The 16,148-nt window shown below is 48.2% G+C and overlaps 1 protein-coding gene across 2 annotated transcripts in view; it reads right to left on the minus strand.

The window, feature by feature from the left end:
• Positions 1-1,085: 1,085 nt before the first annotated feature.
• trip4 (thyroid hormone receptor interactor 4) overlaps positions 1,086-16,148 on the minus strand; it is a 35,870-nt gene continuing 20,807 nt past the window's right edge. For both annotated transcript variants that reach the window (XM_027011628.2, XM_027011637.2), the window contains exon 13: positions 1,086-2,122. In XM_027011628.2, coding sequence (XP_026867429.2) covers positions 2,064-2,122 — 59 coding nt within the window. In that variant the 3' untranslated portion in view covers positions 1,086-2,063. The remainder of the gene's footprint in view (positions 2,123-16,148) is intronic.

The following is a 16,148-nucleotide window of genomic DNA, read 5'->3' on the forward strand; positions in this document are numbered from 1 at the left end:
TAAATGAAATGAAGTGAGTCTGACATTTATTGCCTATAACGTTGCCTAAAGGTTCCGCTGGTCTGGTGCGAAAAACATAATTATGTGATGATGGAAATATCACCTCAGCTCAGACCCAAGTGTTTGCTGTGAATAAAACAGTAACTGGACCAAAACAAACTATTATACCTCCACCACCACTGCTTGTTTTCACATAGTTCGGGTTACTTTTTCAACCTTCTAAGACTGACAAAACCTGGCGGGAATAAACCTGGCTATGCCAGAGGGTAAGGTTATTCGCTCTGCTCCTGGGCGGCCGGCGTGGAACATTCTCGTCTATAGCCACAGGTATGCTCATTTGGGCTCACTTTTATTCGGGGTTACCAGACTGAATCATGTCGAGCAGCAGGCGAGAGGGGGGAAACGCCTGTAAGGGAAGTGCTGAGTAAGAACAGGAAAACCCCGCTGCTCCATCCACAACCACGACCTCTCTCTCAAACTGCCTCCTCATTCAGATGTAGAAGCAGCAGGGCTTTTTCGTAAAGCTAGTTAGATCCTTCATACCACCGAAGCATGCATTCAATGCCCTGTGCTGTTTGCTTAAACAGCCGTAGGAATGCGATAATAAAAAGTCGTTGGACGGGGAAGTTGACTTTAATACCCATCCCACAGACTACACAACCAGTAGCAAAGCACACCCACAGATCTTGAAGATAGTGTCAATGGCATTGTGGAAGAGTTTTGCAAGCTCTTTTGCGCCCGTCTGTAAAAGGTCTTTTGTGTTATGGCACAAAGAGCTCCTGAACTCTGTAGGAGGTGTTGCAGACTGGCTCTGATTAGGTGGTCTCTGGCTCAGACCAAGAGAATCTGCTCCTTATTCATTTAAAACATTAGTAATTTTTTTTTAACATGTAATGCTGCACTAAAGGATGAAGCCAAAATTAATAGCTAAAATGCTATGATAAACTTGGCATTGAAAATCTTGTGGATTACAGACATCAGTACTGGCCATGGTACTTCTAATTTATCTGGTGGTAAGTGAAAAATGTTCACATAAACATAATTTGCACCACACAGTATTATATGTAACAGTAATTTTGGCTTTATTTCACAGGTTTTTTTTTTTATTCACAAGATATTTAGTACTCATTATTTTACTGCTTATGCAGCGCGTATTGCTCATGGCTGTCGGCTGCTGATTACCACATCTGTGTTTGGAGCACACAGAGCTAATGGTAAAGTCTTTTAGAATGACAAAGTAGGACATAAATGTATTTTAAACAACAGATGTTAAATTTGATCATTTATTAAAGGAATTTAAATAGACATTGCGCAACTTTGTACTGTAGCAGAAAGGGGGTGGGGGGGGGACAAAAAAACTAATTAGTGATGCACTTTGGAAAAAATTGTGGCTCAGGGGAAAAATCACTCAGAACCTTTGTGCTGTTCCTTGCATCTTGAAGCCTGCCATTACTGGGAGTCATTTGGCACAGTTGTTCGCCCTTTCTAGCGCAGAGATGCTTGTGTCACAAAGAGGCTCCTCAATCACTTTAAGAGGAGCATGTCCGAAACCCTGAGTGCCTCTGCCTTTGACGGCCATTGTGGCCCGAATCACAAGGGTTGCTCCAGTATGGCTCCGCAGAACAATCAGGTCTTTAGTAAGCAGAGCATTCCATGCTCAGTCAACCGATTCACATTCGGTCCGCTCACTTTTCAAGTCACAAGTCCGCTGAGAATTTTTGTGAGGTTGTATCAATCAGATATAGTGGATGGAATAGTGTAAATTGTGAAATTAAATCATTAAGCTCTAATCTACAATGTCTCTCATGCAAACAAAGACAGATGGGATTAGGTTTGAACTTTTTATTACAGAAAACCCAAATATAGCTTGACAGACTCATGGTGTCCTTAGAAAAATCAAGCAACTGCCAAAATGGAGCAGATTTCAGGTCAGCCACTTGTGTCACATTGTCCTACGGCCAGCAGTGATCCGTGATGAATCCCAGTATAGCATGACATGGGCGGCATAAAGCTTCCACAGGCTGGGGACTCGGTTCCTCTTGCCTGACATGGCTTTGCTGAGGTCAGATGGCCTGCATTAACCCCTTCTTGGCACTTTGGTGAACTCCACTCTCCAGCTTCCCTGTGTCAGAGAATGTGTGAGACAGACCGGGGTTAGTGATGCTCAAGCCTCAGCAACCATTCAAAGATCAGTGTGTCAAACAAAAAGCCTGGACCTGCAGAGGTTAAGCCTATGATCAGGGAGGAGGGCACTGTGAGCTGCAAACCAGAGTAACTGGGATGAACCTTCCTATTTCAAAACGCACCCAGGAAAAGGTCAGCTGTCAGCAATTTGTGATGTATTATTTAGAGCTGTTTCCATTTCAGAATAACTAAGTAAAAAAATGGCTAGGTCAGGAAGACTATTGGCTAGGTCAGGCTAATATAATATTAAAATTTAGCTAGACATGCTTGCTTGACTTAAGTAAGCAATTTCTTCTGGAATAAATTTTTTATTTGGGATTGTGGCAAATGACCCTTTTATGGCAACGATTTCAAATTGGAAAAACAAGCAGCATTCAGAAACCTTGGCTGAATCATTAATGCAACAGCCCAAATAGCTAAACTACAATGGGTTTTTAATGAATAATGAATGAATGTTAAAAAGCTTGTTAAAATACAAAAAAAACATAATTGAGTTGTCTATAGCCAGGTAGACAGAGGATATTCATTCTTGATAAATTCATAGCACACCATATTACACCACATACAAAGGGTACAAGAAACACCCTTAATACGTGTGTGAATATTTCGGAGTCCAGCCTGAGCCCGGCATTCAACAAAAGAAGCCATTAGCGGGTAGATTGATCCAAGTGACAGATAAAGAGTTCCAATTTAACAGTATTCATCTGTGCCAAATAAGCAAGCCCTCCATATGTTTACTTACACCTACAAATTCTGAATCGCAATTAACTGCAGAAGTGCAGGGCTGTTATCTAGCTGTTAACCTTAAGCACCCTGGAGGCGTTTCAGCTTGTGAGCACAGAGGCTAACTAACACGATCCACGCTGAGCTCCTCGGGCGGCGTCAACAGCCAGCTCCAACCAAGCGAGCCGTTTGGGCCCCTGTGGGGTCTGTGCACTGTGGAAAGCTTCAGAGCGGCGGCCCAGGGCAGCCCGCGCCATCCGCCCAGCATGCTTCATCTCTTGGACTGCAGCAGCCGAATCGATAACAAGGGTTATGAGCCTGATCTAGCAAACATCAGCGTCTACATTCCAGAGCCCAGGCTCTCAGTTCCACTGGGCCGACACAACGCAGCAGCTCGGAGAGCAGGGGTTCAATTTGTAGGAAACCCAAGCAGACACCGCTGGCTTCAAACGAACGGTTAGCACCAATGACGGTGATTAACCGGTCAAAGCTGGAGTCTGACAGCATGATGCAAGTTAAATACAGCAGTGCTCATCGGTTGTTTTCTCTTTTATCTGCCTCATCTCATTAGGACGATCTCAGGGCCTCCTGGAGAAAGGGAACATAAACAAGCTGTCTGAGAGCGCTTTCCTCCGACCGCTCCATCCTGATTTTCAAAGTGCACTGGCAAGACCCGGCCATCTGAAGGGAGAATTTTGCCCTGCCAGACATGACAGAATACATCAGATATGCTTGCAGAGCAATGCTGGGGGGAGGAGGATAAAAGACAGACCATGCTGGTGGATGTAATAAACATCCAGTATTAGCCAGACGACAACTGCACTTCGCACGGGTGCCAAAAGCGTGGCTTTGCTTGGCTGCCTGGGCTGGTGCGGAGGTGCTGAGTCCCAGCAATCTGCGCTGGCTGCTGAGGCAACTTCTGAGAGTCCAGACATCGATCTGGCAGGATAATTTCCCATTGATTGCTGCTCTGTTCGGGGGGCTGCTGCGGAGCAGTTTATTACCCATACTGCAGCTAGGGAGCCAGCCCAATAATGGGCGCAGTGTGTCCACAGCACTGCTGCCACTTCATCATCGGGCCCGCCAGCCCTCCCTCTACTCTGCGGTCAGCCTGCAGTTCACACGTAGGCCTGCTGCCTTCCTATAGAACACTCCCCGCATACAAGGACAACAGAGGGTCAAACAAAAGCGCTCCAAATCCCAGCGAGATGAAGGAGGAGGGCCGAGAGGCCAAGGGCTTTGCATATGGAAATGGCGAATTACCGTTCACACCGAGACGTCGATAAATTCAAACGATCCATAATTAGGGATGTCACAGTAGTATAAATGACAAAAGTAAACACAGAACGCAGCGATATGAATCAAATACACATAGTGGTGCTGTATATCCACTTCTCGCCCGACTCGTTAGATTTTTTTAATTAAGGTGTTTGTTTTACAGATACTGAAAAAGGGACAGCATTTATAAAAATGGATAAATGTGTTCCCATGTTTAGTATCTGATTTATAACATCATTAAGATACCCAGGCAACAGGTTTGATAATGTAAAGAAACATATTTAGGACGTTCTAGTTGATTTTAACAATTTCCTTTAGTAAAACCCTCATGGTGGGTTAATGCAGTTCCTCTGAGAACCTTAAGCACTACAGAACCTTAATCTCTTCAATAATAACCATAAATAACATCATCTAAATAAAATGTTTTACTAATCTGTTTTTAATCTCTGTAGCCTCTTAGAATGGAGCTTGCACAATCTTTTAAACTCGCCCTTATTGGAGCAATAAAATTACTCAAATTATGCAAGTACAAGATCATAGTATTATAGTATCATAGTATTAACAGCATTATAACAATGGAAAAACCACATTCACATTACACAAGCCATCAGTCCTTACACTGTTGCACTGTGACACTCTTATCTATAATTCAAGTCTACATTCACAATTTACAGGAGCACACAAAAAAAAGATTTCTTCCATATGTCTCTGACAGAATTCAGAGTCATGGTATAAGACTTTGCAGGGATAAGCTCCAATAGCTGAGCTCAAGGGGAGTACAGTTCTCAGGTTTTATTACACTGTCACATCATGTCAGTTCGCAAAAGGCAGTTTTGGCAGACGTGAGCGGGAAGGGCAGGGGAAGGAGAGAGACGCTCAGGCACACAGTCTGAGGCCGTAATGCACCCAGACAGCTGGAACCCCCTGATTACGTTTCAGTGGTATTAGCCATGTTAATGATTTAAGTTGGGCTTCAACAAACAACTAGGAATTACAACATAATAAGAATAGAGAGATTGCGAGCCATGGAGAAAAGGCTTTGCTGAGATTACAGAATTTGTATAACTGCTCGGTACAGGTGTTGCTGTTTGCTTTAAAGGTTTTCATTCATCAGGACCTGACGAGGATGCGAAGGGCTTTGGTCATGGACAGTGCCCAGCAGCGTGAGAGCAAAGCCCCCCAACACTCAAGCCTTGCGTTGGTCATTCCCCCATGTAAGTGCTAAAGCCTTCACAATTACAACACTTCACGTGGAGTCTTGCTGAATGACTCCTCGCTCCACAAATGCTGTCGGTTCGACGAGCACAAATCTCCTGCTAGGAAGTGAGAATCTCAGCTGGTTTAGTCATACTGGATTCCTCTTCCTCCCCTCTCATGCTGCTGGGCTGGACTGCAACAAATGCTTCCCACAGGCTGCGGCAGAGTGCCTCAACTCCCACCACACTGCAGTTACAGGCATATCCCCCATCCCCCTTCTTCCCGCACGCACGCACGCCCCCACCCGCACCCACATGGCTGGCCAGGCATGCAAGGCAGAAGCACTGCTTGGACCTCAAACGTGGACATGGTGGGTTTACAGCACTCTCCCTAACACACTATGACATTAATCAATTCCACCTGCCACAGAGAGTTTGGGGCTTGCTGAAGCAACCAGCTGAGGATGAGAACTTTCCACCAGTGCTGTAAGCAAGCTGCCCAAGTCCACCACCCCGCAACTGGTCTTTTACCCTGCTGGGAAGCTCCACACCAGGAGTAAAATCTCCCAGCCACTAGGGTCACCCATACCAATAGGCCAAAGAGAGAAACAGATTAATCCCACAGCCATTAATAATTCCTGCAGCCATACCCTCTGAGACGATTAATCACCCAGCCTCTCTGTCAGGGAAAGAGCCTGGAGCGAAACAGGGAGTCTGGGCCACTGCCAGAGCGATGACTGGCTTTGTCGCGAACTGCCACTGAACTTACCCAGTCCCCCAGAGCAGCTCGGCCAACCCTCAGGAACGTAACCAAGACAACTGAGCGAATAAACGAATGCACAACCGATTCCGGAACAACCTACAAGCGAAAGGCTACAAGTGGGTCACCGATGAGGGAGGGAGGACGACAACAGGCCCTTCTCCTTTCATCACCGTTTAAACCCGAAATGGGAGACCGGATGTCTAGGTGGGAACACGCACGGGTTCTAGATGGCGAGCCGCAGACGGTTTCAGCGAGGCTTTGGAGTTTAGATCACGAAGATCCTCAGTGAGAACAGTGAAGTGCAATTAGTCACAGCCCTTTTTACATGAGATATGATGGCTCTATTATCGTTCATTAATGAGAACACTCGAGTACATGGCCGCTCCCCCACGCTCACACACTGGTTAGCTCTTTATTCTATTCTTCTCCTCCGAGGGGGAGGCAAGAGGAGAAAATCTTCATTAGCAGCCAAGCCAGGAACATTGGCGGCTCAGAGAGAGAGGAAGAGAATGAATGAGGGAGCACAAGAGAGAGGCAGAGGAATAAATTGAGGCTGATCTAGTGTGCTGCATTTTGAAGAGGCCAGATTTGCATATCTGTGCAGCAGAGCAGAGGGAGAAATGTGTCAGTGCTGACAGCTCGCCGAGAATCTTAAAGCACCGGTGCCAACGGCGCCCGCACAAACATTCTCTCCCTCTCTCTCTCTCTCCCTCTCTCTTACTCCCCCCCCTCAGCGGAGCGTGGAGCTGCCAGGGGCCCTGCCCCTTGGGCTTGAGGTCATGGTGTTTTGTGACTTTGTGCTCAGCCTTCTCATGGTAGTGCAGTGGAGCTCACTTAACGGTCAGCTCAAGTGCAATGCTGTACTTGAGGGGTGAGAACAGGGGTGGGGGGGCAGTTGAAGCTTCTTTGCTACAAGGGCAAATGGAGACAACTGTGTGCGTATCTGAATAAGTGAGTAAGCAAATAGAGTAGTAGAGTGGATAAGGGAAAGAGCACATGATATGCTTGCCAACACATTTAAATGGAAATGTGGGTTGTGCACACTGTAACTGTTTATGAGGACTCTGCATGCAGGCAGGACACTAAACAGTGTGTTAGGTTTTGCCTTCTAACCGCTCTCTCAGTAGCACGCTCCGGCAGACACGTCTCGCTCTGGCTTGGTGTGTGTGTGGTGCCAGTGCATCGAGGGCGACTCCACAACACTTAGCATTCTCCACATCTCGGCCTCCGGGAGACAGCCTGCGACGCCTCGGTCGCCGCAGTGTTAACCCAGGGATGTCACTAAACCCCCCGCAGCTTGAACCCTGAGCTGCCTTCAAAGCCGAACGCGTCGGAAGAGGCGCTGGCTGCCAGAGATGGGCGGCAATAGCTATTAATGCCACCTGCCAGCGTACGGTGGTGGGGCACCAGTCTGCCCCATTTGCCTCCCACCTCCATGATCCATTTCACTTTCTGCGCCAGGCTTTCCAGGAAGGAAACAACTTTATGCAGATCAGGCTGTAAAAGTTCTATGGACGATTTTAGCACTGAAAGCGAGAGCTCCAGAAAAAAAAATAAAATTGCCAAATATATTGTAACATGATTTATATTGTGACAAACAGCAATGTTCATGAAGCAGGCGGGAGGGACGGAGAGCAGCACTCGCAGCTGTCAGTGTGATACTAGGCTCCTGGCTCAGCGGGGCAGCGAAGGGCAGGAAGTGCTTAAGCATGTGCTCATGTGCTCTCCTTGGATGCTTGCACGCTGGAGGGAGAGTGACATTGATCCACCAGCGCCCGTCCATCCGTCTCCCTGACAGAGGTAACAGGAGTGTTAATAAAAATGGAAATTGAGCCCACTCCCCAGCCCCCGACACATGCAGCCAGTAACCGCATCCAGGACCCGTGGCCGCTTCTGCCTGACATCTCCCTGTAGGAGCGCTCAGTGCTGGCTGCTTCCCCAAGCCACAGCTCCACGCCTCTGAGCCAACCCTCGCCTGAGCCCCGCCACAGGCACGCATGCACACAAACACGTGTATACACACACACACACACACACACACAAGCACAAAAACACAAACACAGATGGACGCAAAAGCACACACACAAACATGCATGTGCATACACACACACCCACACATGGACGCACACGTGCACATACAGGCAAGCACACACAAACGTGGATGGACACGTGCGCGCGCACACACACACACACACACACACACACACACACACACACACACACACACACACACACACAGAACTAATAACCTGATAGAGAGTGGGGGGAGGCAGTGGGCAGAGATAAATGGCTGGCTGTCATGACAAGTACTCAAACATGTACTCAAACACAAAAAGGTTAATAATTCAATCCAAAGTCTTGCTCAGAGTACCAACAGGAAATTACTGACTACATGCCACACTATGTTGTTTCACCTGCTGACAGTCGCCTGGGTTACGGAGGGATAAGTTACTGGAGAAAGCCAGAAACATGGCAGCGTATGCAATCATGAAGCTATGTTAAGGACAAAACGGGGTTGGCTGCGATCCAAGTTTGACATTCAAAAAGGGAGAATGTGCAGAGCTGCCGCCAGGCCTTTCAGCATCGTCGGTCTGCGGCAGGGGGAAAGGTATGAGTGTAGGCGGGAAGCGGAAATTTGCAGAGCTCTACGGAGGTGTCGGGAAAGGTAAGGGAACCGAACGCCTCCTAGAGTGCCGCGCTCACAAAATAAAAAACCTTTTAAAAGGCACGAGCCCCTCGTCTCCTCGTCCCCTCTGTCCGAGACGGCCGATAGCCCGCCTGCACGGCCGGGCCTGACCAAGATGATTGCCACCTCAAAAACAAGAACGGCAGAAGTAAGCAGTTCGACTCCCGGAATCCATCATCGGTAAAAGCGGCCCGATACTTAATCAATTATCCCACCCCGGCTCCAATTTCCAGCTCAGAGCCAGAACGGGAACTACCTATCAGCAGTTAGGATGGATTGATTTTTTTTTCCCTCTCTGTAGTGCTGCAAATGTTTAAGGCTGCTGGAGGCTTTTATGATGGGCAGCGTCATTACAGTGCTTACGGTGTACACGAGAAACACACAATTAGTTACGGTAGAAAAATGGGTCCTGCAGTAGAGAGAGGTAATGGTTGTAAAAGCGGCTCGGCTTTAGGGGATGGAATTAGTGATGTGGATCAGTACCTTCCACAAGTATATTTGAGAGGAGACTCAATTTTAACACAAAGAGAAGACTGCTTTGTTAAAGCAGTGTGTGCACGCTGGTTTTATGGCACTGGCCTGGAGCAATATATTCACATAAACACGACACTGACATGGAAACGAAAAGGATAACATCATTACTAGCTTATATTACATGTCACATGAGGCAAATGACACTTCCATTCAGATAGGAAAACCACTCGGTGGATTGCGGGGGGTAATGTTCTCCCTTTCAGTGTGTCAAAGGACAGAACGCGATTGGCTGCTTGCAAACAAGGTGCAACAAAAGGCCCAGAGTGCACGGTTTTAGCCTACGGAGCCCCTCAGCGTGGGCTCGCACAGAAACTAGGTCAGCTTGGCTCCTCCAGGCGTGGAGTGCAGGGAGAGGAATTAAAAGCTACTCACGATAATTATCAAAATGGGTGCCAGGTCAGACGGTTAAGCGCTGTCGTTCGGGGGAAGCGAGGGCGGGGGGTCTTGGCGGGTGGTTCTAGAGAAGATAGGCATGGCGGGGCGAGGCGGGCGAGGCGGGCCAGCCCTCGTTGCGATGGAATGGGCAAAGCCGTCTACGACTCAGGAAGATTGCAGGCAAAGAAGCCCAGGGCCACGCACAGCATTGCAGGGGTTGTTGCCATGGAGATTTGGGTTAGCCACAAGATTAATCTGGTTCACACAGCCAAAGCCTGAACGTCGGCACATTTCAACATGGAGTAATGATCATTTCTGGTATAATTTCTGGCTAGTTTCTGCGAGATGGTTTAACAGGAACATTTTACAATCTTTAGGCAGGGCTGTTTCTCATTCAGATTCGCAAGCCCCGAGCGTAAAGTGGACAAACTCCACACAAACAGGGGCTCCACCGGTCCTTGTGAAGGCTAGCCTTCTGAAGACTAGCCCATACATGGGGAGGGAGATGAGATGAGACGAGAGCGAGAGCCTGAGTGGGGCGCTTGTGAGTGCTCGGCCCATCCCCCACACCTCTCTGCACAAAGACAGCAGGGCCGGGGCACTCAGCGGGGAGGGAGCAGATCAGACTGGAGATTATCCCAACGAGAGGTCTTACCCACAGCTGAGGCAGCTACACACACACACACACACACACACACACACGCGCAGCACTCCGTGTATAAACAGTAAACACACCTTTGTTGTGAGGAAAGCACAACATGCCAAGTGCACTGGCTTATGTGCCACACAATGAGACCCCCATACAGATGTCAAGATGCATTCAGCAGATCTGTATCTCGACATTCTCTAGAGCTCAAATAATGGGCTAAATACTACACATAATGTGAACACCTGACAATTACCACTTGGAAGTGTGGAACCCAAGGGAGGCTGCTAATTTATTGCACAGGAGGCTGGAAACTACACCTTCAATTCAAAAATCGCTCAAGTTTCATGGTAACGCAAAAATGAACCAGCTGTGTCTTTTTACAGTCGAATAAGGTAAAAGTTACTGTCCTGTACACTACCGTGTGACTTTCAAAAACACTAATCATAACTATACCTTTCCCTCACAGTGCATGAAGCCCACCAACTACATCATTTTCACATTTTTTCAAATTGCAGCCTGGAGCAGCTCTATTCACCTGAAAACATGCGCAGCATGTTGGCCTGACTAGTATATTGCTTACATTAACAAAGTAAAGAGAAGACATGTGCTGAGTGAAAACAGCCATAGCCAGAGACATCGTGTGGCATCACTGGAATACAAACCCAGGTCCTGGTGGCAGGGCCCAGTTCTATACTGCAGACTGAAATTTGTGATTGTTTAAAGACACATTCTGTAATTACAATCTTAAAATTTCCAAATAACTGCATTAGGATTCACATCTCAACACCTTTTAAAAAGTGCAGTCATTTTGCATCTGGCGAGCTGAGGTGCACTGACTGAAAACTAATGGCTGTCCCCTCCAGCAACAAGCGAGAATGCATTACCAAATTTAAACTGAATGGATCTAATTGCTACAGTTGCGATCTGGAGCTGCATCTTCAGACACTGACTGCTTAACTAGGACATGATTTCTGCCTCTGTGACTAAGCTTGAGCACAGAGGCTGAAGTGGATTTCGCCTTGATGGCGGGAGCATAACTAGAGAAAGACATGGGCAGCCACACCAGGTCTGACTGCAACAGACTTCAGGGAAAATTCCTGCCGTCTCTGAAGCCCTCCACAAAGCAACACATCCACTCTGAGATCCCAGACTTTTGGCCGCTGGCCAAACAAGCAGGGGAGGAAAAAAACCAAAACAGAACAAACCAGGCTGTGCAGAAATCAGAACGGGGCCTCGGCTAACCTTCTCCACGCACAGCACTCCAGCTGTTTAGAGGAAAGCGACGCCAACGCTCACGGCTAACAAACGACGTCAAGAGAGATGGCGATATAATAAACAGAGAGGCAGCGGACTGACTCCGGAGCGAAAGGGTGCTCCCCAAGGAGATGTTCGGCTGTTGAGCCTACGGGACGACGAGCAGTTGTGTCCGCCGCTCAGAGATAAGAGTGTGGCGGCTGAGCGCACATTACAGCTGGTAATTTGCAGTGTAATAAAATTGCAGTGTAATAAAAGACTGGAGAAGTTAAGCTACCAAAGCTCAACTCATCAAGGGACTGGGGGATGGGGAGGATGGGCCATTCTGCAACTAAGGGGCGGGCTCCTGCCACACCTCCACGGCGGCAAGCGAAATGCAACGAAGATCGATTGGCCTGCGCCAAAATCACTCATCTGAATATTCAGGCTGTCTGAATAACATCATTTCATAAATGCCTCAAGGGCTGGGAGATTGTTCAAAGACCCCACCCAGTCACCTTTTAACCTAACTGCCATCACAGACAGGGAGTTAAGGCCACTTCCGCCCACAACCACACCTCACCTCAACGGCTTCTTTCCTGACAATACGAATGTGTGCCCCAACTTCAACTTACCCTTTCCATATTATAGTTCTTTCTCTCTTTGTGTGTTCCATGCTTGCCAATTTATACAGCAGTTAGATTTTTTTAATCAGTTACATGCTGTTGCTTCTACTACTCTATTACCTTACTCAGTACCCTTAGGCTCGGTTCTTATGTCTCAGCAGTTACTCTAAAACCTGAAAAATAGCACAACTGTTTGGTCTGTATTTTTAAGTTACACGCTGATGCTACCACTTTGCAATGTCTTTTTACTACCCTCTTTCTGTGCCAATCACAGTTAAATATCACAGAAGTAATTCTGGAGACAAATCTCACATATTATTTATTGTAAATGTGATGCCCTTTACTTACTTTCTGTCTCTTTACTTACTGTCCACTGCTATTCCCTGTTTGTGCCAAGCGACTTCTCTTGTCTGCGGTATGAACGCGCATTTCTGAATGAATGCATTGTACCATTGCCTGCCTATGTCCTTGGATGTACTTGCATGTTGGCCATCACGCACCACGTCTCCAAAGCAAATTCCTGGTATGTTTGTCATACTTGGCAGTGAAGCATTTCTGATTCTAAAAGAAAAGTTAAGTCTTCAAAGACTCATCTATAAACAGTGAACAAGTTCTCGCAACTATGGATTTTTTTTTGTGTGACTTTTTCCCCCATGTCAACAGGGATTGTAATTTGGCCTCATACGGATATATTTTTTTTATTTTATGTAAAAAATAAAACCAGTCGCGTCGAAGCCAAGCCCATAAAGCGATCCTTTTCTCTTCCCTCAAAGACAAAAGCTCATGTCACGGCCTTTAAATGGCACATGGGGTGCGCAGCGACGTGCGATGCCACATAAAATCATTGCAATCTGCTAATGCCAGGGCATCCTGCTGAAGTTAGTGTGCGTTATATAGGTTTGTTGTTGTTGGCAGGTTACGAGCCTGGCAGCTGCTACCCGCCGCCCAGGCGCAGCGTGGAGAAGCCTCCCGTTCGCAGCAGGAGCGGGCCTGCTCCGTCTGCACACGGCCGGGAGCGCGTTAATGCCGTATTCACGGTCGCCAGATGCAAACGCACGCGTGCTGGTAGAGGGACGTGCACAACAGCGCTTTCAGGGTTCTCTGAAGGGCCTTTCAGCCTGTCTGGGGCGGGAGCAGTGTGGAGGGGCGCGCAAGGTCCCACACGGCCCTTGCCCGTCGTGCTTCACGTTACATTCTTCTGATACACCCAGCGGCGGCGCAGCGGTTCAGGCAGGCGCAGGCCGGGACATGCCGCTTGCGGACAGGTCCTCTGCTGCACACGTCTGGCCTGTCAACGAGGGATCAGCAGTCATTCTGATCTGAGAGGGACGAGGACGACAGCCTGCAAAAAATTTCCCGATTCTTCAAATTTCTGCTTCTGTAGAGCATGCGCCACTTGTCCAAGGCAAGGTCTGTGGCTTGCCTTTGTTACAGAGGAAAAAAGGCCTTTCAACAGAGCTTACTGCTGTGTTAACTGCATACTCAAATAACTCCTCAGTACCGATTTAGTTACAGCAGTACATCTGTAACTTCAAAAGGCTTTGAGGAAGCCACATTGCTTTGACTCGTCTCAAACACTGACATGACAGCAAAATGCACAGAACAACAAAAGTGCACAGAAGAGCAGATAAAAAAAAAAAAAAAAAAAGATAAAGGAAGATATCAACTGATCGCACTACTGGCGTTATCTGTTCTCCAACATATCCGTGCTAGTAGCATGATCGTGCAGTGTGCTCCCTGGAAAGCCTGGTGGAAACAGGCTTTAAGTGAAACCAGAGCCGGCAGCGAGGCTCGGCGGGCAGGCCTGCTCTTCCCACTGCACGACCCCCCTCCCCCTCTCTGCTTCCTCTATCTGCCTCGCTCTCACTCAAGCATTCATTTTTAATCAGAGCTTAAGTGGCCATCTTGGCAGAGGCTGAGGGCATTGAGTCAAGGGCTCTTGCGGGAATATTTCTGTAGAGCAATGAGCCTGGAAACAAATGTAGATACTGGAAGAAAGAGCAAATACAATCAAAACAAAAAAACCTAGAGACAGTTATCGGCGTTATCTCTGGTTACGTCTTAATTGGAACTCGAACACCTTTCATCTAGACGTTTCATTCTGCCTCGTCTTTGGAAAATAGGACCTTATTTGCATGAAGGAGAGCTTTTTGCCTGCATATCATTATTTGTACGAGTCGCAACAGGAGAATTAAGCCACAGACAGCAGGAGAAACACAGCAGCAGCTGGCATCCAACACTCAGACCTTGACAGAGAAACACCCCTCTCACTCGCGCTCTCTGTCTTTCCACACATCTATTCCATACTCACAGTTCCCTCAGCTCATTCCTCATTACTGATAATGAATGGACGACCACCTCATGTCACGCAGCAGATCGGACACTCAGGAGGCTGCGTGGTCCAAGGTCTCTCTGCATTATTTATTTACATACTCTGGTGGTTTGACCCATGCTTGTAATGAGGAGCTAAGTCCTGGTCTGCTTCGATTCGCAACGAAATGTCAAGCGCACTCTTGGATCCCTGCTCGGCCACACAGGACCTCCCGAGCTTCTCTGGCGTGGCGTTCCCCGGCACCGTCAGACTCTGCCTTTCTCAGCTCAACCCCCCCGCCTGCTTCCGCACAAGCCTTTCACTCTGTTTACACAGCACTCGCTGCATGTAAGGTTTTCATCACCCCGACAGACATATAAAAGCTGACCTAACCGCTTGGTGAGCTCTTCATCAGCCGTAGGGTTTCCATATGACAGAGCCATTGAAGGCAGCCCCCTTGAAGGCTCACCGCCGCCGCTGTGGAGTAGCGCTTAGCAATTAAAGTCTTATTGAATTGCCTTTTCACGTGGGCTCAAGGACAGGACTCTGAGTGGACTTCCATTGTGATGTGCAACGTGCGTGGTTTGGAAAACAGTTTCCTTTCAGAAGCGGAACCGATCTGATTGCTGCCGGATTGATCGCAGCGATTGGATCTCAGGACCCAAACCCTATGCACCGAGCACCACAACCAACTGGTCTGGCAAGTGGCCCTGAATCGGTCCTCGAATTCACTCTCGCCATGACACAGATACCGTCGATCCCCACCTCAGTGCACCTGCTTACCCTGTCATAATCTCTTTATGATCTAGCATGGTGTTAACTCCCCCGCCCCACATCACATTTGTTCACGTGCCCCCTGCACAGGGACTGGTGTCAGGTGCTGGTGTAAAGGATGACGTGGGGTGGAGGTCCTTGCTTGAGCCATGCTCGCTGCATGATTCTCTTTCCACATTAGTGCACTAGACCTGCTCTTGGCTGCCCATTAGCTGTGTGACAGATCTGTAATAAACACAGCCTGTCACCTCTGAAGCCTGCTGCACATTTCCTGGGTAATATATAAACCGCCCACCCCCACCTCCCCTCCGCCGCTGCACTCAATTGAGCTGAAACCTGATTTCTGTCGAGCAGCCCAGCAGCTGCTGGAGCAAAAAATTCCCCTGCACCCAGATAGCCCTGGAAAATACATGAATATAAAAAAGGAATCCATGAATAAATCAAAAGCCCTCTCCCTTTTTCACTGTCCCTATGGGTGAGTTTTGGAGAGGGGGGGGGGGCAGAAGAAGGTAGAGGGGAGGAAACAAGGCCACGGGGGGGTGGGGGGTGGGGTGGCAGAAGTGGTCAACAAGCTGCGCTCTGCTCCTGTCCTCGGGCTCCGGTCTGCCTCCGCGTTGGGGTGACTGCCAGGCGGTGGCGTAAACGGCCGTTACGGCAGCAGATCTGCATGCGCGGCTCCAGCAGGCGTATTAAACCAGCTCCACATGCCCTCTGGCAGAAAACACACACTGCATTTTTCACAGCCCTTTGATTTTTTTTTCCTTTCACCCAGAAAGCTGCGGCAGGAAGGGCCGTGAATGCAGAGCATACGAACGG

Source organism: Electrophorus electricus, chromosome 1 (genome assembly GCF_013358815.1).
Source record: "Electrophorus electricus isolate fEleEle1 chromosome 1, fEleEle1.pri, whole genome shotgun sequence".
In the NCBI taxonomy this organism is placed as follows: domain Eukaryota; kingdom Metazoa; phylum Chordata; class Actinopteri; order Gymnotiformes; family Gymnotidae; genus Electrophorus; species Electrophorus electricus.